The 25,363-nt window shown below is 37.7% G+C and overlaps 1 protein-coding gene across 2 annotated transcripts; it reads left to right on the top strand.

The window, feature by feature from the left end:
- The first annotated feature begins 5,909 nt into the window (after window positions 1-5,909).
- Window positions 5,910-25,215, top strand: LOC127424414 (uncharacterized). Of its 2 annotated transcripts, XM_051669599.1 has the most exons (20): window positions 5,910-7,664; window positions 7,777-7,909; window positions 9,593-9,661; window positions 9,941-10,005; window positions 10,780-10,911; window positions 11,696-11,776; window positions 12,152-12,301; window positions 12,432-12,539; window positions 13,261-13,390; window positions 17,846-17,962; window positions 18,105-18,149; window positions 18,270-18,349; window positions 18,458-18,570; window positions 18,928-19,111; window positions 19,296-19,380; window positions 20,126-20,271; window positions 20,481-20,571; window positions 20,840-20,988; window positions 21,165-21,505; window positions 25,155-25,215. In XM_051669599.1, the coding sequence occupies exons 1-19, from the start codon at window positions 5,928-5,930 to the stop codon at window positions 21,258-21,260; spliced, it is 3,711 nt and encodes a 1,236-aa protein (XP_051525559.1). In that variant the 5' UTR covers window positions 5,910-5,927; the 3' UTR covers window positions 21,261-21,505; window positions 25,155-25,215. The 2 variants fall into 2 exon arrangements, with proteins under 2 accessions (XP_051525559.1, XP_051525560.1); XM_051669600.1 differs by lacking the exon at window positions 25,155-25,215 and having other exon boundaries at window positions 20,840-21,250; window positions 21,436-21,495.
- Window positions 25,216-25,363: the final 148 nt, after the last annotated feature.

Here is a 25,363-nt window from a genome sequence, read left to right as displayed (position 1 = left end):
ATTCTGACTTCAAGATGCATTCCATTGCACTTTTCCTTGTAGGAAAAAAAATCCGACCTTCCAAGTTGAATGGAACACAGCACTCCTTTTCAAAGCTCAAGCAGCCTAATTTACACTTAGAAAACTCCTGATGTTGTTATAACAATGCAAAAAGCACTTTCCAATTTACTTGAAGTGAAAATCAGTCCTCCTTTCCTGTTTAATAAATTAAACAATCACACGGTCATGCAGAACATCTTGTGTTTTTAAATCCATAAGGATCTCTTTCTCAATGGCGATAGCGGCAGTAATGACAGCCGACTGTTAGCAAGATCTTGTGCTCTTCGCTTTCAAATTACATCACTTAAAGCATGATTGCCACTCAAGGCCAGCTAGAAGGCCTAGACTGGGACATATCCTAAAGATCACACCCACCAAGAACAAATAAATCAATCTGATTGGCTGATGAATCTGACACTTTAGTTGCTCATTCATTTGCACTTTTGAGAGATTTTGTGGAAATTCTGAAGGCCTGAGGGGGTGGAGCTCAAACTCACGCGCTGCTTTGGGCATGTGATTTGTGAAACAGTTGTTACGCTTCACTTGTAAGCATCAAGGAATAAATTCTGACTGGATAAACTTTTTGTTTTTCTCTATTTGTTTGTATATTAATTAAGAGTGGAAAGTGATTAAAAATACATAGACAAAAAGGTGATTGAGAATGAAAGGATGAAAAATATTTATTTATTTGGCATGTCAGGCCAGCAGAGAAGGCTTTGCTGGCCCTGAGAATTCACCACTGCTGGGTCTACCATTATTTAGAGAAGTGGACCTGTAAAACTTTGCCATGTTCTAAGCCCACTGAAGCTATTTCTTTTTCAGATCAGCTTGTGTGTAAAGTCACCAAAATCACATCACTCAGTGACTGTTAATGATACAGGGAGAGCAACTCAGTTGCAGCCATGCCTGTGCTATTGGTCAATCATTAATCAGACCAATCTTCATTATCTCAATCATGAGAGAAAAAAGTAGGAAGGGTGAAAGAAAAGAAAAGAGAGACCAGTACAAACCTGACTTCCTTATCATGGTTGGAACCTCAACTGTCCTGTCTGTCCAGCTGCCACTTTGACTATAATCAAATTATGTTTTCAGGTTTAATATTGCAATGGGGAATATAAAACTATAGGCCTAAACTAGGTGCATCCAACAGTCTCATATTACATATCTTTGTTTCAGTTTATATGCTCATTCTTTTTTAACATCAGATATTTAAATGCAGGTTAAAATAGTACTAACATGCTAATTACCTTGTCACACTGTCAACCAATGAATGAATGTCTTTATATAATTTCTGCCGCCTCTTAAAGCTGCAAACTATGCACTACATAAACATGATTAATTTTGTTATCAGATAAAACTGGTTCGCTTGGTTAATCAGGTAAGCTGTGTGCTGTAGTCAGCCAACGTGTCGACATTTGGCTGAAATCTAAACACCTTGGTCACGAACTCCTGCAGACAGAAGAATTAGGTTATTCGACTTACACATTTACAAAGTCGTCTTTTATGTTGTGAGCTTGTGACTGGGAACGTTTGTATAAACAAGCAAAATACAGAGACGAGTCGTGGTCTTTTAGTACATTTGCAAGTCACATTTATGAGATTACACTGAAATACCGTACTGCCGCTAATTAAAATTGCCCCAACATTTTCTGTGGTGAAAAAAACTCTCCCGAAAACTTTCTGAGGCCATATCAACAACACGTGTCCGTGCGCTGCCCGCCATTTCTCTACTTGCTCAACAGAATTTCTATTTGGTTGATATGACAGCTTTAAACATTTTTAAATGTACACTATTTATGCTTTTGACAATAAAGTAATATGCAAACAGCAACAAAAATAGTCTAAATTTTTACGAAAATTATAGAATGTTACGTGCTTACGTTGAGGTACAAGCAAGTTGCAAAGCTAAAAGGTTAAAAACAAGGAAAATTCTGGGAAACTATTCGGTTTTGTTAGCGTTAATCCATTTGTTTCGAAGCTGTACAACAAGGTAACATTGTTGTGTCTCTGTGACAATTCTATCTTGATCTATTGACGTAAACCAAAATAATTTGATCATGTCATCCCATCGAATGATCTTAATGCATTCCACCAGTTTGTTGTTTATTGTGCTCACTTTGTTTGCCATCTGCGCGTTATCAATAGTTGTCACCAGTTAAACGTTTAAAGGTGAAACCTTCTTTACAAGCACGCTGCTTTCGCGGCAAAATTACACCGCAAGATTTTGTCCTTCTCTAAAATACAGAGACGAGTCGTCGTCTTTTAGTACATTTGCGAGTTACATTTATGAGATTACACTGAAATACTGTACTGCCGCTAATTCAAATTGCCCCAACATTTTCTGTGGTGAAAAACAAACTCTCCGCCATTTCACTACTTGCTCAACAGAATTTCAATTTGGTTGATATGACAGCTTTAAACATTTTTAAATGTATGCTATTTATGCATTTGACAATAAAGAAATATGCAAATAGCAACAAAAATAGTCTACATTTTACGAAAATTGTAGAATTTAAATGGTCTCTCTAACACTGCGCATGCAGCGTGGCTTTCCTTTGTGAGGGAGAACCATTTTCTAAATGCAATGCTGGTCGTCATTTTATTGTCTTCATGTCTTCAAAAGCAGATAAAGTTATCTAGAAACGCGTAAAAAATACCGAAATCGTATAATTGTGCTTTTACGCGCTATATATTTAACATATAACTATTTTAACAAATCCATAAAAACAAGAAATATAATAATTTATCGGCATAATTGTTAACTTTGCGATCTGAAAAACGTCGCAAAGGCCTGGGTTTGGTGTCGCGCGTCATTCGTGTTTAGAAAGAAATAAACAACTGGACACACGTTAAGGAAGCTCAAATTTGCTTCACATTTATATATCGAAATGGGAAAGTACAAGTTTAACCGTAAAATAATAATAATAATTTCATACGTTTGTGAAATCATAGCTAGTGTAGTGTAGGCTACTATTGGACCTCCCATGTGGGTTTTACAGGCCAATCCGTGGCAGCAAAAATGCATATGTTTGGGGAAGGCACTATAGGGTGGACTGGGGGTTATCTTCTAGACTGGGGAGTAGCGAGGTCACGCGGACAGAGGTACAAAAGAGGTAGGACACAGTTAATGTTTTAAAAACACGTTTTGCTGGGTAGTTTAGTAACGTTAGTGAATAGTAACGATATATCTGCAACACAGTTCCTTGTTTTGATTCATGGTGTTACAGTTTGATTGCATGTTGGCGACTATTACAGCTACAAAGGCAACCGGTCTTTATACAATAAGAAGATGGATATTATTTCTAACAGGCGTTTTTACTAAATTACAGTTCTGCAAACAAGAGCACTGATGTTGCGCTACATGTTACGTGTTTACGTTGAGGTTCAAGCAAATTGCAAAGCTAAAAGTTTAAAAACAAAGAAAATTCTGGGAAACTCATTTGTTAATCCATTTGTCGCGTTATCAATAGTCGTCACCAGTTAAGCGGTTAAAGGTGAAACCTTCTTTTCAAGCGCGCTGATTTCGCGGCAAAATTAACCCGCGAGATTTTGTCCTTCTCTAAACATGGTTTGGGGTGGAGTGTTTACTCCACTCACTGACGAAAGAGAAAGGCTTCCTAGTTTGTGGGAAATGCAGTCTGACTCCCACTGTTCGGCCAACTTCTGGATACAAACCCTTCATTAAACATTGTACATATGAGATTAACTTTTTGTTAGCTTTTGTTTGTTCACAAAACATGACACTATGTCAATATGTAAACAATGCCTACTGTATAACTGGTTTAGTGTCATCCCAGACTACCTTAGAGGTGTATCCAAAATCACAATGCAAATGTACGTTGCAACTAACTTTGCTTATGATTTATTGCTTCTAAATTATTGTCTCATGTGCTATTAAATGGCAATAATAATGCTATTATTTTATTAATGAAGCATAACATGGCAACTAATGTCAGTCTGGACCCTAATGACCCTGACGACAAGTGCAATCACTATGAAGTTCTGGCCTGGATCAACAAATCACTTCAGACCAAGTTTACTCAAGTGGAGCAGTGTTGTTCAGGTACCTCTTATTGCTTCAAGGGTTTTTGTTTTGTTTACATCTAGAAATTGACACAGTTACAGTTTACATGTGAGTTGTAGATTTGAATCTGAATGACCTGTGATTGTATTTTGTCTTGGATTTTCCAGGAGCATGTTATTGCCAGCTCATGGACTGGCTCTTCCCAGGGTCCATCAACATGAGCAAAGTAAAGTTTCAGTCCCAAGAGGAGTCTGATTTCCTGCAGAACTACAGTCTTCTGCAGACAGCCTTCCAGAAAAGAGGCGTGACAAAGGTCAGATTCACCTTATTCTATCCTAGTAATCGTGCATTTAAAATGTAGGTTTTTCAAAGTTGACTTGTAATTTGTTTGCAATCTGTTTGTGGCCTGACATAGCAGGATAAACCAATGCATCTTGACTACCCCATTTGACAATGGCAGACAGGAGGAGTGTTTTGGAAGCCTGTGTGAGAACAATAAAACTCATTCTTTCAATTTTTAATGCCTCTTTCAGTCGGTTCCTGTGGACGAGCTTCTCAAAGGAAACTTTAGGTCCACCCTTACCTTTCTAAAGTGGTTCATGAAATTTTTTCTTGCCAATGAGGGTCAGGAGAGACAGCTTTACAACCCAATTGAAGCATGTGGTGGTCAGGATATTGAACTAGTAGATGGCCTCTTTAGGTCTCAGAAATCCTGGAAAAGTCTGCATGATATCGGGTAAGGCTAGATTTTTTTTCTTTTCTTTTTTTCTTGCTTTCTAAAAGTAAATAGGGTTTATTTCAGTAGAGAAACTGGTCATTGTTCTAGATATTTTTGCCTTCACATTTTACATATGACAAATTTTAATGCTGTTTTATTAGATGTTCGCCTTTAAGTGATAGTACACTCAAAAATGAAAATTCTGTCATCATTTACTCATCCTTATGTTGTTTCAAATCCATACGACTCTTTTTATTTGAGATGTTGAACTGACCCTGTTTACATGCACTTAAGAAACGGCTTATTCCAGGGTGTTTGCAGAAAGTGCCGTTCTGAAACATCATGTAAACGTGAATAAAGTTTTATTTAATGGACTTAATGATTTAAGAGAATGCAGTTTAACACACCTAGGTGTGTAGAATATTGGAAAACGCTGCATATGTAGCCTTGTAAACACATAAGTGTCGTTCTTATAGGTTTTTGGAGAGTGCGCAGGTACATGTGCACTCAAATGTATGTGTGAAGCAAATTTCATCTTCAACACAGTGTGTGTGGACTGTCCATGTGCAACCCAGATGTTCTCGTCTGTGCGCATCATGGGTGAATGAGCCTGCTGTTGACTGCACTAAAAGAGTATCACAAAGCAGTCGTAGTGCATGTGTCGAACGCGTTCATATTTGCTCGCGATCAAAAGAGTATACTTTGAAAGGCTGTACACTTGACTGTGTCCGAGATGACTTGAAACGCTGAAAAAAGCTTTAACATTCTGTCTAATTTTCTGTTTTGTTTTCCACAAAAGAAATGTCACAGCAGTTTGGAATAACAATAAGGTTAAGAGAGTGATGACAGAATTTCCATTTTTGAGTGAACTGTCCCAGTTTAATAATCATGAAATGTTATTGTTCTCAGTAGCATTTACATCATGGCAATATGCTATTGTATTCATAAAAGTTATATGATTTTAAATGGGTTTAATATGTACTTATTAATATGGCCTTATAATCAAATACTTCCCAGGTTACTAGTTAAACACACACAGTAGTAAGGAAGGACATCAAACACAAACCTGAACTACAAACTTACAGAGAAAAAACTGATGTAGTTTGATTTTCATTTTATACAGGCATCGTAAGAGATGAGCCTGACATGGAATTGAATGGAAAGAAGCTAGTTGTGACTTATGACCCTAAATGGCAAAAAAACATGAAATGGATCAGGGTCAGCGATCTGGGGGACAATTTTGCTTCCTGTACTTTGTGTGACACCAACATCATGCTGCACACAGGTGTTTTTGATCTGAAACAACACCAGCAGACTAAAAAGCATATGAAGCATGAAATGGGAACATTAAATTCATCTAAAAGAAAGCAGGTTGAAGACTCCATTTCCTGTAGTGAAATCATGCTGCTCTTCATTCAAACTCATTGCCTTACCAGTTTACCCTCAAGGATCAACAAGGTCTCTCAATGTACTGCAAGATATATCCTTGGACTACAGTACCCAAACGACATTGTTTCTGCTTGTAAGCTGAACCCGTACTGTGTTTACGTGTGTGGACAGGTGCCACTTGATGCAGAGAGCGGAGAAAAGACCTGCCATGTGGTACTTGTGGGCTTTTTTGATGAAAAGCTAACAAAGTATTCCATCCGTATCCTTGATGTCTTTCAAGCATTTGCTGAAGATTGTTCTGTAACTGGATGTTTACTCAACGTCCTGCAAAAGTTTGAGCTTCCTGCTAACAACATGGTTGCATTTTACATTGATGACCAGGACCAGACCTCAAAGAGTGTTGTTGTGCAGATTCGGGAGCTCAACCCAAAGATGATTGATCTTGGAGAACTTTACAGCTTACCAGATTCTGCCTGCAATACTGGCCTAATGGGCCACTCTAGTGAGGTTCAGGAACTTATTGTGAACATATATGGACACTACTCAACTTGTTCCACCAGTAATGACAACCTCAAGATGCTGTTTGCAGGCATTAATGGACTAAAAGACTCCAGCCCACCGCTTTCAATCAACTGTGAGGAGTTTTGTGTGCTTCTTCAAAGGATGCTCAGAATGTGGACAGATTTGGCATCATACTACACTTCCTGTGATGAGAACAATGATAAAGCTAAGCATATTTGTACCCAGTTGGAGAACCCTAAAATCAGGGTCACCTTGATGTTCCTGGATCATGCCCTTGGACCATTATGTGCCTTCGGACAACGGCTGCAACGTTGCAAAGGCTCTGCTCGTGCTGATCTTATGCAGGTTCTTCGAGAAGCAAGTGGGCTCCTGCGATCTTATGCCTCCAGCTTTCTTCGCCCTCAAGCTGTCATACGTTACCTGGAGGAACGAGATCCAGCCATCCTGGATAACTTAACATTCTGTCTTCCTGCTACGGAGCTCAGTCTAGGTGGGGCAGTAGAAGACTTCATCTCTGCACAAGAAGAGGAACTAGCAGACTCCCTGAATGTTTTTCAGGAAGAGTGTTTAGCATTGTACAAAACACTTACTACCTGCATTGCTGACAGTCTACCTCTAAGCGATGGGATCCTGAGGAGCATGTCACAGCTTCTCAGTCCAGCAGGAAGGTTAAAAATCACTGGAAAGAGTGTAGTTGACCTTGCTGTACAATTTGGCCTCTGTGCCAAATCTGAGGAATCGGCTAAGCTTATCAATGAGTTCTTCCATTACCAGCTTGTAGAGGATGAGGAGCTGAAAATGGAAAATGGGTTTGATGAAGGACTTCAAGATAAATCTTCAACCCTTTTCCTGGAACGATACTGGAGTAGTGCCCTTAAGACTTTCGCACCAGAATCCATCTTCAGAAGACTTGTTCTCAGTCTTTTGGCTTTGCCCTGTCCATCTCTTGAAGCAGAAAAGATCTTTGCTCAGGTATAAAGTACACAAAAGTATCATGTAGCTATCTTTGCTTGTTAACAGCTTTTTATGTCTTTGAAATGGTTTTGAAATTGTCACACACACACACACACACACACACACACAGGCTGTCGAAAATGGTGATGCTGGTCATTGGGATGACAGTTCAAAGAAAAGTTACTCCTCCTTAGAGCACACTGAAGTCAAGGCCCAATGCCACAAAAATGGGAGGATGAAAAAAGCTGCAAACAGCACATCCGGTGAGTTAAATTTAAGTCCTATTCACACCATAAGCAATGTGATGAAGCCATCTGAATTGTCAATGACAATTGCTGGTTAAGACTTGCACCAGATATATTTGCACTAGCACAACATGAATTTTTGTCAGCCACTGAAAAGTTTCCATACCTGAACAAAAGCAAAACATGCTTGCAAAATACAACCAGTCTGACAATACAGATTTCACTCTTTTGATGCAAAATATATCCCATCACTACAGTGTAACTGATATGATGTAAGTATGGAATGGAATAATGGAAGAAAACAGTGTAGTAGCTTGATATATCGTGTGATCGCATTATATATTGTGTGAATAGGCCTCGAGGCTTTTGCATACCTTTAGCTTTATTAATCAGTCCATGGGGTGGCATGTAAATAGACAGCATAATAGCTGAAAATTGAAAAAGGGATCTGTAATGTTAAAACTTTTCCAATATAATTTTACTCAACCATCATCATCATCATAATTTCAGTTCAATTTTAAAATGCTTTAGTGAAATTGAGTCCTGTGCTCTGGTAATGGTAGCAAGACAGTTAGTCCTGTCATGATAATTACGCTATCGACTTATCGTACGATATATGACCTCGATAATTTTTGCAGACCTCGATATTACCCATTGTGTTTGCATGCGTGTTTGTTTACATAAGAATGAATGTCACCAACATTTTGCCGGGGCGGGGCTCAGGCAGCTCCACACACAGAGCGGACCGCGACAGGTGAAGATTACGTGTTACTCGATGCTAATAGGTGTTTTTCCTGACGACTGCATAATTCCTGCCAGAAAGTTTGAAAGAATAAGTCCAAATGGACTTGGTTTCAAAGCCGCATTCCAGAGCTCCGGTGTGGGAAAATTTTGGCTTTAAGTGGCTTTAATTTTTAATTTAAATTTAAATTTGGCTTTAATTTTGGCTTTAACGTGAATGAGCCGGTATGTCTACTTTGTTTAAAAAGAGTGGAAATGAAAAGTGGCAATACAACTCAGGGCTCGACATTAACGCTTGTCCGGGACAAGTGGATTTTTACAAGGGCAAGTCAAAGTGAAAAATTTTAAGAAGAATTAAAAGTTCATTGCTTTTTGAAAGGGTGTACTTGCATTATTATGCTATTATATTATCATTATAGCAGTGGCATAAAATGGTCTTAAAATGACAATAATATTGTTTATCACAATTATTTCTGGGACAATATATCGTCCAACAAAATTAGTTATCGTGACAGGCCTAAAGATAGCAGAGAAAACTATAGTTCATATAACTTGGCATGCAGCCTAATAATAAATCCTGGATGCATTCCAATTTTGTAGGATCTGGGTGAGCACTGTAAGCATGAAGTTGCATTGATGTAACCACAGTTTTCAGTGTAGGTAATAAAGTGTTAGTAAAATGGACTGGATCTCTTTTATGCAAATGGTATTATTCAATGTTTTCCATGTGCCTCCATCAGCACAGTTTGCATGGACTGTCCGTAACCAGCCTAATTTTTGTAACCTTGTGCACCTGATGCCATGCCCACAGATCACTCTGTTCACTGACCGTATATACATTTTGATTAAACATTACAACTTTTGATATAGTGTACTGTAGTTACATTTAAAAATGATAAGTGGGTACTGTAGGATTAACGGCAAAGGTTAGATTCATGGAAGCAATGTGTTGTTTTCCAGAGACGGTTCAACACTCAGTCACAGTGAAGCCATGTGTGGTGCGACTGGAGAAGATCACCAGTAAGCGAGGTGTGAATAAAATGCTTCAGACCAGTGAATCTAGGGCAGCTAACAAATAATGCTTTACAATCTCTGTCGCTTCTACTGGTGGCAAATATTTGTGGGTCTTAACTCTCTCTCTGTTTGATTTTGCTTCGCCCTCAAAGCTTATAGAAATTTGATCTATTTTAATAATGGTGATTGTTGTTAGTAGATACTGCACTTTATTAAGATTAACATGGCCCAGATTAGATCAGTTGTTACTTGACACTTTTCAGTTTAACTGTAAATTGTGTTGTTTTCTTGCAGAAATGGATTTAAAGAAAAATGGAGCAGACCATGATGTTATGTGGACTAGTAACTCATTTCAGCAGGTAATAATAGTTAGAAAACAGCTGTGGCTGAGAAACAACAATTAACTGTTTTCAGATTTGTTTGTAGCCAAAGAACTAATTCTTGAGGGGAGAATTCACTAAGAATGAATTCTGTAAATTATGCAATCTGTAAATTCGATCTATAATTAGCATAATTTGCAAAGTAAAAAGACATGTTTTTGCTGAAAATGGCAGTGACTTCATTTAAATATTTGTTGCTGGCTGCAGCACTATTTTAGCACATTTAGCACCTGGTTGAACTTAATTGCAGGTGATTTTAAGACCGGCTTTTACGATGAAACACTATTTGTAAAAGTGGTGCAACTGTTTAGTGAATTCACGCTCAAGTGTCTTTAGAACGTTCTGCTGATCAAATAATTTCAGCAACATTTCAGCTGTTGAACGCTATGGACTACTGGCTTTTTAATCCAAGGACTCTCTTCACTGAATATGCCCAGAATAGTAAAAACACTGATTTCTACTTGGAAATGGGCCCTTGGAGAAGACAACACAACACATGTGTCTTGCTCCAAGACTGATTAGGTCATTTCTTTGCAGTTTACCCAGATAAAAAAAAAATGGCACAAATAAACCAACCATATCATCTCACTAACATCTTTTGATTAATCTTCTTTCTTTCCTTCTGTATATATCTGTACTTTGGGACATTATTACTTAACTGTAGGAGTCATGCGACCTGAGTGATGGCGTGTGTGTGTGATGTTTGTGCATATGTATTTGTGTGTGTGTTCATTTGTGTGTGTGGGTCTGTAGGGCTCTGTTAGGGGAATATACAGTTGGGAAAGCAGTTTACGGCAGAAACCGCAGGCACGTACTGTCTTTCAGGCCAATGCAGGCACCTGGAGCAAACCAGTGAACCTAGACAAGGACAGCAATCCCGAGGCGGTATGTACCTGCCCAGGTGGAGATCAAATGCTCTGTCTTGCTGATCGCAGGTGTAGAGGGACAGTCTCCTAGTTTTGTCCCATTTATGCTCTCTCTGTTGGTCTGTTTTCATATGCAGTGGATACAATTTCATGAATGTGTCCTGTGGTTTCCTTTCCCACTTTGATACTTCCTTTTGAGTTCTCCTATAGATGAGTCCATGTCTGTTTTCTCTCTGTTATTTCATGTCTAACTTTATTTACATCTGCTTTTCCCTGGTGTATGGATGGTTTCTTATAGCTTATTTATGTTCATTATGCAAAGTGTCATGCATGGCACACTGATACACTAACATAAATAAGAAATGTCTTCATACTGGTGCCAATATGTTGGTGCCAGATTGTATGTGGTCATCCTCCATGTACATAAAACCAGGACATTTGCATGTAATAATCATTTTGTACAGCTTTAGCTGGAGGACCTTGTGACAAAAATGTACAGATGATTAGCAATTTATAGCTAATCACATTAAAGGGAAACTTCACCAAAAAGTTGAAACATTATCCATATGAATTTCTTCTTGCATGGAATGCAAAAGGAGATGTTAGGCAGTATGTTAGTCTCAGTCATCATTCACTTTCTTTGCATCTTTTTTTCCATGCAATGAAAGTGAATTGTGACCGAGGCCATCAATATGCCTAGCATTGAACCTGGGTGTCGTGTCTTTGTTTTCCCCAAAGAAGTTTTACAACTCAGATTGTTATGTATACTTCCTTAATAAGTGTTTGTTTCGCTCTAATTTTAGGCTAAGAACAAAGCTTGTTCATCTGGATCCAATGTTGCGATGCCAAGCCCCAAACCTGGGAAGAGAGACATGACATACCAGGTAAATAATGGAAAACCTGGAAATATCAGGGAATTTTTAAATTATGATTTCCTTGCCTGGAAAACTCATGGAATTGATTAAAATCTTAAAAAGTCATGGAAGCTTCTATAGTGAGTGACTGTTCTGTTAACTCGTTATGTAACTAGTTATGCTTACCTCTAAAATTCTTCATTGGCTAGAAACTGCTCTTTGAGGGAGCAATTTCAAATCCTCAAAAATCCTTATCCAGTAATTACAAACAACTGAAAAAGTCAAGAAGTCAATTCTTTGGTCAAAAGGATTGGAAGTAAGAATATGAAGTAATGTATCCTTCTGCTGTAATTTCTAAACTGATGGTAGCACTGTTGCATTTTCTGATTCCATTACCCATTTCAGGATAATAAGGGTTTTGTCAATGGAGAGCTGGTGTGGGGGAAAGTGAAGGGCTTCTCTTGGTGGCCTGGGCTGGTAATAGCGTGGAAGGGCAGAACAGTTCCCATGTCCATGAGGCGTGTGGAGTGGTTTGGAGATGCCATGTTTTCAGAGGTAATGACTGTTTTTGTTTCTGTCCCTCTCTTTTTCTCCTGAGTCTCATCTGATAAATATTTTCCCCACTCAAGCATTCAATATTTCTCTGTGCAAATAACCAAAAGCACATCTCTTTTATTGATTGTAGATTCATACAGAGGGGCTGTTGCCCTTCGCTGCATTTGCAAAGTGCTTCTGTAGTAAATCCTTTGAAGGTTTGCCTACCTACAAAGATGCCATTTACCAAGTCCTGGAGGTACAGTAGCAAGATATTCATTTAACAGTGCTTGTATTTTTTTAACACTTATTTGAACATTGATACAATAGTTCAGTTCTGATCCTCAAAGGCTGTTGAATATGCTGCATGCATTAATGGCATCAAACCTGTTCATGTCATATACACTACTGTTAAAAAGTTTGGGGTCACTTGCCTGAAAAGTTTCTCATGATCTTAAAAATCTTTTGATCTGAAGGCATATGCTTAAATGTTTGAAATTAGTTTTGTAACAAAAATATAATTGTGCCAACATATTAATTTATTTAATTACAAAACTAAAACTTTATTTAAATTTTGTTTTTTTTTAAATGGATGACTTGGGCTGAATAATTAAGAAAAGCAGCCACTAATTGCCCAGCATATGTTAAAAAGCATCCCAGGGTGATACCTCAAGAAGTTGGTTGAGAAAATGTCAAGAGTACATTTCTGCAAAATCTAGGCAAAGTGTGACTACTTTGAAGATGCTAAAATATAACACAGTTTTGATTTATTTTGGTTAGTCACAACATAATTCCCATATTTCCATTTCTATTATTCCATAGTTTTGATGACTTTACTATTATTCTAAAATGTGAAAAAAAAAAAAAAGAATGAGTAAGTGACCCTAAACTTTTGAACGGTAGTGTATAGTGCAGTCTTAGGCATGATCTCGGACTGTTTTCTGTTTCATTTCACTATATTGTGTTGTGTCTGTGTATAGTTGGCTGGGGAACGCTGTGGGAAGACTTTCACCAGCTCTGGGAGAAGCTCGGAAGATATGAAAGCCATGCTAGACTGGGCATTTGGAGGTTTCAAGCCCACAGGTCCCGATGGCTTTTTGCCTTCTACAGGTATGTATAATAGGGTTAGGGGTTGAGTACCAGAGTGGGAGTATTTGAAAATGACATCAATGACTGATCATGAAAACAGCTTCAAAACTTTTCCAATGACAACTTTATGCAAATGTGCCAAAAAGGGCCTCATTTTTAATTTGGGGGTTTGTTTTTGCATTCTTTTTCAGCAGTACCTTGTGTTCTGACAGCCAGCAATTTGAGTCAACACTATGCACAGAAACTTTCAGTCAGGAGCACAGGGTTCCAGCGGATCCTTTAAGTCTTAAAATGTCTTAAATTAATTTTCCCAAATTTTAAGGTCATAAAAAGTCTCTTGGCTTTTTCAAATTTAAGTCCTGAAAAACCCTTTAAAATAGCCATTTTTACCAAGAGGTGCTTAAAAAGTTATTGAATTATAGAAAATCGTAAAATACGTTGCATAAATCATTTAAAAAATTAAATGAATGTATGTATTTTCGGAAAGAAACAATGACAGACCACTAGACCACTGCTGAAGCAGGCAGCGCTGTTCAGAATGGGCCAATCACAATCAATTGTTACTGGAGGATTTAAAAAATATATTTTATAGATACTGCTGTGGTGGATTTAACAAGTATGAATCCTTGAAACTATCAGTTTTAATTAAAAATTACTCTCCAGAGTGAAAAAATTATATGAGATGTAAAACATTCTGAGATTTGAATGCAGATCAATGGAGGATTCAGTTTTGTGAGCCATCTAGCGCCCCCTTCTGTAAAGAAAGCTTTGTGTCTCTCAAAATAGGTTATTTTTGACAACATTTGGGTCAATATCAAAATATGTTGACAAACATGTCCCTTTACTTTTTTAGTCATGAAAAATCTTTCAAATAGCGAATAAATAAAAGTTATCATTCTATAACCTAACCTTTAATGATATGATATGGCTTGACTCTGTTTTGATAAAAAAAAAAAAAAATTTATATATTTGAAATTGTCAATTGCCTGAAAACAAATCATTGTCCCCTTCAACTGATACACCACTTCTATGACATGTAAAGTTATTTATGTATTTAGTTTATTTTTAATACAAGCATTAGTGTAAGGCTGAACAAGTGTACAAAAAGCAAAACAAAATTATTAATAATAATTTAAATAATTTAAAAAGAATGTTTGTCCCTTGATTTCATGGCATTGGTGTTATCAATGTTAAAAAAAATTTTTTTATGTTTTAACATTTTTGTTTTAAATACAAAATGTAAATGAGAAAATGTAGTTAAAGATGCTCATTGAGATATGTTGTACTTGTAATAAGTGGTGTTTTATAAAAAGTAAATGAACTGAATGAATAAAATATTTGTATTTAAAATTAACAAATAAAGAATTAGTTTTAATGACATCTCGAGCATAGTCCTTGAAAACAAATAAAAATGTGCTTTAAAAGTCCTTGAATATAACTTTGAAGCATCTGTACTAACCCTGTTAAAAGATACAACAAAATTCTTAATTGTAATTTAAAGACGTCTTTTATCGTAAATTTATGATAAGCAATCACTAATGATCAACTGTTGATGATGATATAGTGTTGATGAAATTTGACAATGTTTACTTTTAATTGTTTATATTATATGTTGTAGATTATTGTAGGAGTGCACATTTTATTTCTCTTATCTGTCTGAATGAGCAGCTGGAGACAATGAAGTGCACACATTTAAAAATAAGAGTCCCCGATGTATTTCAGCCTTTAAAGTTAAAAGTTCCCCGCTATGAATTAGATTTTTTTTCTGGTTGTTGGTATTTTGGTTGCACCATAAACTGAATCTGGAATTGTATTCAATATGGACTCTTGTAGCTTCTGTCTGGCCCTCCCCATCACAGGAAGGAAAGACTATGAACATTAAATATAGACTACCAATTTTATAAATTATTGGCAGTTTAATTGCCTTTCAACATATTATCGTATAAGCAACCATCCAATATTGATATCGGTCGACCTCTAATTTGCATTTATTTTTATAATGGTAAAAAAAAACAATTTTAATGTTATATCAGAATCAGAATGAGCTTTATTGCCAAGTATGCTTACACACATAAGGAATTTGTCATGGTGACAGAAGCTTCCAGTGCAAGAGAATGCAACGTATATACATACATGCAAACATATACATTTAAACATATATACATATAGTGACATAAAAAAATTATTAAAAAAAACGATATAACAGATAAAAAAAAAAGAGAAATATACATTAGCGCAATAGTGTTGTTAGAATATTTTATATACAGATATACAGTTATGTGCAGGTGATGTAATGTATTGAAGAAGAGGTAGGATATGTTAAAGAACATAAATGAAATATGGATATAAGTAGGAATGGATGGATTGAATATTGCACATGGTTTTATTGACCAAAGGAAAGTATTTGGGGGCAGTTTTAACTGTTCATGAGGTGAATGGCTTGAGGGAAATAACTGTTCCTGTGCCTGGCTATTCTAGTGCTCTGTAGTGCCGGCCAGAGGGCAACAGTTCGAAGAGGAAGTGTGCTGGGTGAATGGGGTCAAGAGTGATTTTACCAGCCCTTTTTGTCACTCTGGATGTGTACAGTTCTAGCAGGGTGGGTAGGGGAGCACCAATTAATCCTCTCAGCAGTCCAAACTATCCTTTGAAGTCTTCTGATGTCTGACTTGGAAGCTGAACCAAACCAGAGAGTTGTAGAAGTGCAGAGGACAAACTCAATGACAATGAGTCAATGTGGGTCTCCCACTTCGTGAGATGGTAGTACCCAGGAACCTGAATGACTCCACTGCTGCCACAGTGCTGTTCAGAATGGTGAGCGGGGTTAATGTTGGGGTGTTCCTCCTAAAGTCCACATCATCTGCACTGTTTTAAGCGTGTTCAGCTCCAGGTTGTTTTGACTGCACCAGACGGCCAGCTGTTCAACCTCCCATCTGTATGCAGAATCATCGTCATCTTGGATGAGGCCGATGACTGTAGTGTTGTCTGCGAATTTCAGGAGCTTAACAGAGGGGTCCTTGGCAGTGCAGTCATCATTTGTGTAGAGATAGAAGAGTAGTGGGGAGAGCACACATCCATGGGGGGCACCAGTGCTGATTGTACATGTGCTGGAGGTGAATTTCCCCATTCTCACTAGCTGCCACCTGTTTGTCAGAAAGCTGGTGATCCATTGACAGATAGAGCCGGGAACAATTAACTGGGTTAATTTAGTCCATAGGAGAGCGGGGTTGATGGTGTTAAAAGCCAAACTGATGTCAACAAATAGTATCGTTGCATAAGTCCTTGGTCTGTGTAGATGTTGAAGTATGTAATAAGTTTAAGTTTAGAACTTTATTAATCCTCGCGTGGCAATAAATATGCAATTAATAATGCAGTCCCATATTGACTGCATCATCCACAGACCTGTTTTGCCTGTTTGCTCAGTTTGCTGTTTGCTGAAGCAAATTAAAGGGGATCCAGAAAGGGTCCAGTGATGTCCTTCAGGTGGGCCAACACCAGTCTCTCAAATGACCACAGATGTCAGAGTGATGGGTCTGTTGTCATTAAATGCTTTGATCTTGGGTTTCTTTGGGATGGGGATGATTGTAGAGCATTTGTAGCAGCAGGGAATTTCACACTGCTCCAATGATCTGTTGAAGATCTGTGTGAAGATGAGGGCCAGCTGGTCAGCACAGGATTTTAGACAAGTGGGTGAAACACCATCTGGGCCCTGTGCTTTTGTTGTCTTCTGTTTCCGGAAGCCCCGGCACACATCATATTCACAGATCTTAAGTGCATGTTGAGTAGCAGGAGAGGGGAGGAGGGTGGTGGCAGGAGGTGTAAATGTTTGTGTGCTGTGAAGGTCAGAGCAGGTGTGGGGTGTGAAATGTATTACCGTGTGTTTAAATGTAATTGGAGTTCAAACAATTATTTTAAATGTACATCCTCTTGACAAGGCTCTAAAATATAAAACTATTATCTTAACTGCAAACAAATTAAAGTGCTTGTGTTTAACCACAGACAGACAGTGTGAATATCCTACTACTGGTTCATTAGTGTTTTTGACTTTTTCACCTCTTTCATATGACCAGTAAACATGAACTGTTATTATAATACCTGGCTATGTTGGCTAGGTAAATGTAAAGTTCAGCAAATCACTTCTTCACTACGGTTTTCTTGCTGGATTAGCTGATATTTTCTCTGCATTGCCATCTGTTATTTGGAGAAGAGTGCAACCGCGGTGCCAGGCGAAATTATAAACAAGTCTTTACGTTACCACAACAAAAAAAGTTTGCTAGAATTACGCTGCTAAATAATGCGGAAATATGTCATCACAGTCTGTGAAAAGGGTCAATTGGTAACTAAAGCTCTTTAGTTAGTTCAGGATTAAAGAATTAACCAAATTTTGAGATTTTCATACATTCCATGGCTTCATCTGCATTGAATTATCAGAACTGAAGGCAACAGTTTGAACACAACTTTTGTTGTTACATTTCACAGACAGTTCATCTAGTAATAAAGCAGAGTTATCGGATTCCTCTGTGTCTGATTTTCAGCCACCAGCTAAGAAAAAATATGTCCACAAGAACAGACAGTCCACTCAGGAATATACCAGAGGTAAGTTATATTGAGCAGTGAAGTTCTTTTCATTTTATCTCATATATTCCATTTTATTTTAGCAGATTATGCAGGAACTTATTTTAAGTTTAGTGTTTGTGTGAAAATGTATACAAAATATGTTTTGTCCTATTCCTTTCAGAGCAAATGGTCCATGCAGTCTCAGATAAAAGCAAAAACATTAAAGGTGAGTCATTTGTTTTATTTATGTATTAATTTTCAACATTTGAGTTAATTCATAAATGTATCCTTAACTCATACAATGATAACTATACAGACTGTATGTGGTTCTGGCTGTTTCTTTTAGATTTCTGTCTGTCCTGTGGAAGTCCCAGCATTGAAATTTTCCATCCTCTCTTTGAGGGAAGCCTTTGTTTTAAATGCAAGGTACGATATTAGAGTTGAATGTTTATTTCTGTAGTGCTGAATTACAAATGGTATTTGTTGACCAGAGCATAATTTTGCATGTGTGATTGTGTATTTGTGTGTGTGTAGGAGAACTTTACAGAGACCCTGTACAAATATGATGATGATGGCTATCAGTCATACTGCACTGTGTGCTGTGCTGGCCTTGAGGTCATTCTCTGTGGGAATAAAAACTGCTGCAGGTTTGAACTTCACATTTTTCTCTCTTTTGTACTTAAAAGGCTACTTCACCCAAAAATGAAAATGTTGTCATTTACATTTTGTTGTTCCAAACCCAAATTACTTTTTATATTTGGAACACAAATTGAGATGTTAGGCTGAATGTTAACCTCAGTCACCATTCACTTTTATTGTCCGGAAGAAAGATGCAGTTAAAAAGTGAATGGTGACGGATGCTAATATTCGGCCTAACATCTGCATTTGTGCAGAAGTTTAAATGATGACAGAATTTTCTTCTTTGGGTGAATTATCACTTTAATTTAATCTTAACCGTCAATGCAGATTGTCTCACTCTCTTTCCCTTCTTTCATCCTGTTCAGGTGTTTCTGTAAAGACTGTTTGAATGTCTTGGTGGGACCAGGGACATTTGAAAATCTGAAGGGGGAGGACCCATGGAGCTGTTATGTCTGCCTGCCCTCTAAGAGATATGGTGTGCTCAAGCTCAGGCCTGACTGGAGTGTTCGTGTCCAGGAGTATTTTGCCAATAACAGTGCCTTTGAATTTGTGAGTGCCAGTGTTTCATCAACCATACCATCATGTCCTCCTTCTATTAGATATTCAACTGGTGAAATTTATATTTTTTAACTGTAAGAGTAGAACAGTGTTTATGTTAAGACTTCAATTTAAAGATGATTCTGTAGGGAGTGCATATTACAGAATTTGATTATTTTGCTGTTTTCTTTTTTAGGAGCCACATAGAGTGTACCCTTCAATTCCAGCTTATCAGCGTCGGCCGATCAAGGTCCTCTCCCTGTTTGGTGGAATTGCAACAGGTTTGTTCACTTCTTTTGCTTTCATTTTAAATCTCTTCATAAAAGGTCAATTGAAGCAATGAGAGCAGTGTTTGGTATAATCTGATTACAAGGTAATTAATGACTGTAATCTGATTGCTTTTTAGTCAAAGTGTAATGCATTACATTTTGAACTCTTGTAATCAGATTACAGTTATTTTTTTATTTTTATTTATTTATTACAGTTAAGTAAATTATTTTTATGCAATACTTGGGTTACACATATTTCTAAAATAATATTATTTATGTAGAATACAATTAAAACATGAATTACAGTCATATGTAACTTTGTTTGTGTTTCTGTGAGAGCTGAAGGGCTTACTCCGCCTTACAAGTCTCATTGTAAGGGAGAAACGTGTGGTGCTGAGTGTACTGTATATTGTGTGCGACAATGAGCAAGGAGGAAATGTAAACATTATTTTGAGTTTGTTGAGTGGAAATACAAAAACTTTTCTCTTATAAGTGTTTTTAACAAGGAATGTGAAAGTAAAGTAAATAATAATGTAATAACTTTTTTGATGATATTATCAGTAAAGTATTTACTGATTACAATTTTAGAGACATGTAGTTATTTTTAGTGGAATAGTGTAACCAACACTGAATGAGCATGGTGATTATTTGGCTTAGTTTTCCTTAAAGCATGTGAATTTGTAGTGCATCATGGGAGTTGCAAAAGGTAAAGCAGAAACCAGTTTGATTTTTGTTTCTTATTTCTCTTTTTTTACAGGCTATCTGGTTTTAAAAGACCTGGGCATAAAGGTGGAGCGCTACATTGCTTCTGAAATCTGTGAAGACTCCATTGCAGTCGGGATGATCAAACATGAGGGCATGATTGAATATGTGAAGGATGTGCGGACCATCACAAGGAAACATGTTCGTAAAGATCGTTATCACTTCAAGTTTGTGGGAGTTATTAACAAATGAAATTAAACTTAATTAATTAAAATTATATTATTTTATAGCATTTTTAATAGCTAAACATGCTGTTTTATGTACTCCTCCTCACATCCGCATGTTGAAGGGAATTTAAGTAAATTGGAAGATCCTTTTTAAATGTTTAACTTTTTCACATCATATTGTAGCTGGCTGAGTGGGGCCCATTTGACCTTCTGATTGGTGGAAGTCCCTGTAATGACCTGTCCATGGTAAATCCAGCCAGAAAAGGTATTTTTGGTAAGAACAAAACAGCACCACAAACAACAACAATCCAATGTCATCCCAAAAGTGGATTTACGCTACCAGTTAAATCACACTGGAAGATTTTTGCATATTTGTACATGGTATTTTGTATAATAAGGCATTCATGTATATATCTGAAGCTGGCACATGTTTTGCTAGTAGACATTAGCTACAGAATCAATTAGAAACTTGACACTTATGATTTGGATATCACTTAATTTGGCAAAAATACAGCATTTTTTACTTTTCTGTCTTTTCACAGAAGGCACAGGTCGGCTGTTCTTTGAATATTACCACATGTTAACCTTGATGAGGCCAAGACAGGATGACGATCGCCCATTTTTCTGGCTCTTTGAGAACGTAGTAGCCATGAGTGCCCGCGATAAGGCAGATGTCTCCCGCTTCTTGGAGGTAAGAAGGCTTATCCATGCTGTCTTCACAAGGCCCTCTTTCATCCCTCACTATCTTGAGATGTTTTGATGTAAATGCTTCCTTTGCTTATTTTGTTCTTCTGGGTTTATGCTCTTATAATGAGTATGCCCTTGTTGTCAGTAGTTCTGTATCATTATACATTCATCTCCTTCCAGTGTAATCCTGTGATGATTGACGCTATGAAAGTGAGCCCTGCCCACAGGGCCCGTTACTTCTGGGGCAATTTACCTGGAATGAACCAGTATGAATGAAAACATACACACACAAAACAGAAATTCACAATTACGCATGTAAACATAAGGCAGAATTTGCTTGAGTATGAAAATACATGTGTGCTCTGTCATTTATGTAACTCATGCTGAAATAGATGGTGATGGATGCCTTCACATCTTAAATGTGATTAAAGACATGATTTTGTGTTTTTAGACCACTGGCTACTTCACTCACTGACAACTTAGAGCTGCATGACTGCCTGGAGGTTGGACGAACAGCAATGGTAAAACAAATATTTCAAACATAACACATTTATTGTATGATTTAATTGGACAATTTATATTATCAAAACCAGGATTTCAAAAGAAACTGACAAGACTTAAATATACATTTTAATTTGTAGTTCCATTCCTTTAGGCAATATTGCCATGCAAAGGCAAAATGCATAACTACACATTTTGTCAGAATTGAGTTATGAGCAAAATTGTGTCTCATTGGGTGGGTTGCACCAATAAGGATTAAATTAAGTAGAGTTTAGAGCTAATCTAGGGTTTGCTGATCCAAGTTTTATTTTAATTTGATTTGTGTCACACCACTTAATTTCAATACTGTTGAACAGGGGGGGCCTGGGTTGCTCAGCAAGTATTGACGCTGACTACCACCCCTGGAGTCGCAAGTTCGAATCCAGGGTGTGCTGAGTGACTCCAGCCAGGTCTCCCAAGCAACCAAATTGGCCCGGTTGCTAGGGAGGGTAGAGTCACATGGGGTAACCTCCTCGTGGTCGCGATTAGTGGCTCTCGCTCTCAATGGGGGCGTGTGGTAAGTTGTGCGTGGATCGCGGAGAGTAGCATGAGCCTCCACATGCAGAGCCTCCGCAGTGTCATGCACAACGAGCCACGTGATAAGATGCACAGATTGACGGTCTCAGATTCATACATTCTTAGGTTGAGAAAATGTCTCAGCAATGTGTACGATGTCACAAGCCTTAAAATATGGCAGAATAATTTACGAAAAAAGGACAGATAAAATTAAACAAGACGCAAGTGGCACGGGTCTCAGATTGACCCTCTCCCCTCATGTCAGCGCCACTATTTTCAAGTATCCCTGGCTGCAGCTTGCAGAATGGTGCGGGGCAATACATTGGGGCATGGCTACATGTGTCGTCCCGCCCATAACTTAGTCTCATTGGCTCGTCATCTTTTATTGGTGTACATGATAGGAGATGCATAGTGTAGCCCGATAATTTTTATTATAGTACTGTGGCTCGTCAGTGATATGAAATTTTGTTGTACCTCACAGTTCAATGCAAACAGATGTAGTAGGAGTCTGACTGAGCAGTCTGTTGTTGTTTCAGTCATGTTGAAAGTGGAGGGCAAAATTACTAATCCTACTATGGCGAAGATTCAACTCTATTGCGGTCGTAGTCAGTGTTGAAATAATTTGGAAAGATCATTTTGGTGGTGAGTTGTGCGTGGATGCCGCGGAGAATAGCATGGGCCTCCACACGCACTACGTCTTCGTGGTAACGCGCTCAACAAGCCACGTGATAAGATGCACGGGTTGACAGTCTCAGACGCGGAGGCAACTAAGATTCGTCCTCCACCACCCGGATTGAGGCAAGTCACTACGCCACCACGAGGACTTAGAGCGCATTGGGAATTGGGCATTCCAAATTGGAGAGAAAAGGGGAGAAAAACAAAAATGAAAAAAGTGTATCAGGGTTGTTGTTACATAAACATTTTAATTTATGACCCAACATATGGGTTATGAAAACCAACAGTGCGTCTACTGTAAATTAACTGTAAATTACACTCCAATTCTCACAAAAGTGATAAAGAAGTAATATAAACGTATTTTCAAATATCCTAATATTGGGGGGACAGCTTACAAAAACCCATGTCGTTCGTTCGTTCAATCGTATGTTCATAAGGCATGTGCTTGTATCCAATGGGCAATTCTCGATAAAAACAAGAGCATGCATGCACTTTTAGTCTCCCAGTTTCTGCCATAAAAGCTCATCATCATGAGTGATTTTTTTGTATGATTAATAATAGATTCTTTCTTTGACCAAGTTTGCTTTATGCACGCCATCTGCATCTGCTCGATCTATTGATTACTCTGCATTTTAGAATTTAGTCATTTTAATTTATGCCATCAACAATAGCAAACAAGAGGCTGATGAACTGATGAAAATTGTTATGCCATTCTTGAGATAGTTGTGGTGCTTTCACTCGTATTCTATATAGATTCATATTAATTTCTTTGAAGGAGTGTAAATGATTATCTCTCCTCCTTGCTCCAAAAATGTGTGCTCCATTATCTCGTCGGCATAAAAATTACATTCTAATAAATATGCACACAGAAAACAACGCCAGTCAATAAATAGTATGTTACAGCAGAAAATAAGGAATATTGCATGAGGCATACAGGCTATAACTGTTAATACTGTACTGACGTACCGGTGCATGAGCACCAAACACAAAAAACACATATACACGCTTTTCGGTTGGCATTTGTTTAAGAACATTTTCACGTCAGTTTCAGCCTTTATAAATCTCAATTTGTTCCTCACTATTAACATAGGACAAAATCTATGGAATTTTGGATTGAATATCACATACAAGTAAGCACTATATTCAAATGGTTTGGCTCAACTGTTCAATATCTCTCAAACAATGATAACACACCAGCAACGACGACCACATCTCCTATCATGTGTTTATGAAAGATGAATGAGCCACCGAGATGTGAGCCATTATACTTGTACCCTGGATTTGAAAGAACGCATCGCGGGCATTTTAGACCATAATAAACATAAATAAATTGTTAAACGTCTCTCAGAAGGCTGACGCCACATTTACTATTCAATTACCCAGTCATTCATGTTTAATTGTAAGTCAGTTTTTCTATTTAAACCACCTCAGCTGCAAGTTTAAAGTTAATCCCTTACTTATATTTAAATCAGTGTTTAAATGAAAGGAGCAACAGGATTAAAATAAATAGATTTACAGTTAAATTTAAATCAGGATCAAAAAGATGGTTTAAATGTAACCCTGATTATTTTTAAACAAAGTTCAAAGTTTGGTCCAACAGAATTATCAGATAAACCTTGATTTAATCTAAATTTAAGAATAATCCTTGTTGGTGCAACCCACTCTTAAGGCCCAGGTATACTTTTTTACGTGTTCCGGATCACCTCACGCCTGGTCGACCGTGTTGCCTTTGTGAGTATACTCTTCTGACCGTGGGCGAATACAAACGCGCTTGATGCATGCCCACTACAACTTCTTTGTGATACTCTTTTAGTAGAGTCAATGGCCGGTACAGGCGCCGATGATGTGCACAGACGATGGCCTTAGAAAATCTGGCCGGCGCGCAGTCAGGCATTGCGGACTGGATTATGATGAAATTTACGCCACGCTTACTATGTGCGGAGCGATCAGTAACGCGGAAGCACCAAGTAGTATGCTTTGGCCTTTAGACTATGATCTGTCCTGTGACAGATGGCCATCTAATGTCTAATGTTCCGCTAAATAAACTATACGTTTATTAATAAGGCATTTGCATAACGACTGTTACTTGTTGTATTGCCATAGAAACGCATAATTACGAGTTCCCAGGTCGTGAACAGCTCCGAATAGAATTTCCGAGTTGCCAACTCGTAATTATGACATGCCGTGAACGCAGCTTTTGTTTAACTATGCTCAGATTCAGAGAAAACAGATTATACTGTAGGTACAATCCACATTTGGCTGGACAATCAAAAAAATAGTGAACTGAAGAGTGTTTAAGTGTTGGTGTTGTTACTGCGTTTGACTTTGTAGGGCTGCGTCTTTATGATAGTGCCAAGGTTCGCCAATAGGTAAATATACATTATTTCATCCCTTTTAACATCAAGGTTTATGTAACATTTCTCATTTTATTTTCTGCAGTTCAACAAAGTTCGCACCATCACCACCAAGCCTAACTCAATTAAACAAGGAAAGATGGGACCACTGCCTGTCACCATGAACGGAAAAGAGGATTATCTTTGTTGTACTGAAATGGAGAGGTCAGCTATTTTTAAGTTTAATATTACTTGTATATTTTAAGATCAGTATCATAGGTTAGTATGTCAAAATACTGTATTGTATGGATTTGA

This window comes from Myxocyprinus asiaticus, chromosome 33 (genome assembly GCF_019703515.2).
Source record: "Myxocyprinus asiaticus isolate MX2 ecotype Aquarium Trade chromosome 33, UBuf_Myxa_2, whole genome shotgun sequence".
NCBI classification, from domain to species: domain Eukaryota; kingdom Metazoa; phylum Chordata; class Actinopteri; order Cypriniformes; family Catostomidae; genus Myxocyprinus; species Myxocyprinus asiaticus.
Note: the sequence above shows the minus strand (reverse complement) of the source record. Positions and strands in the feature narration are given on the sequence as shown.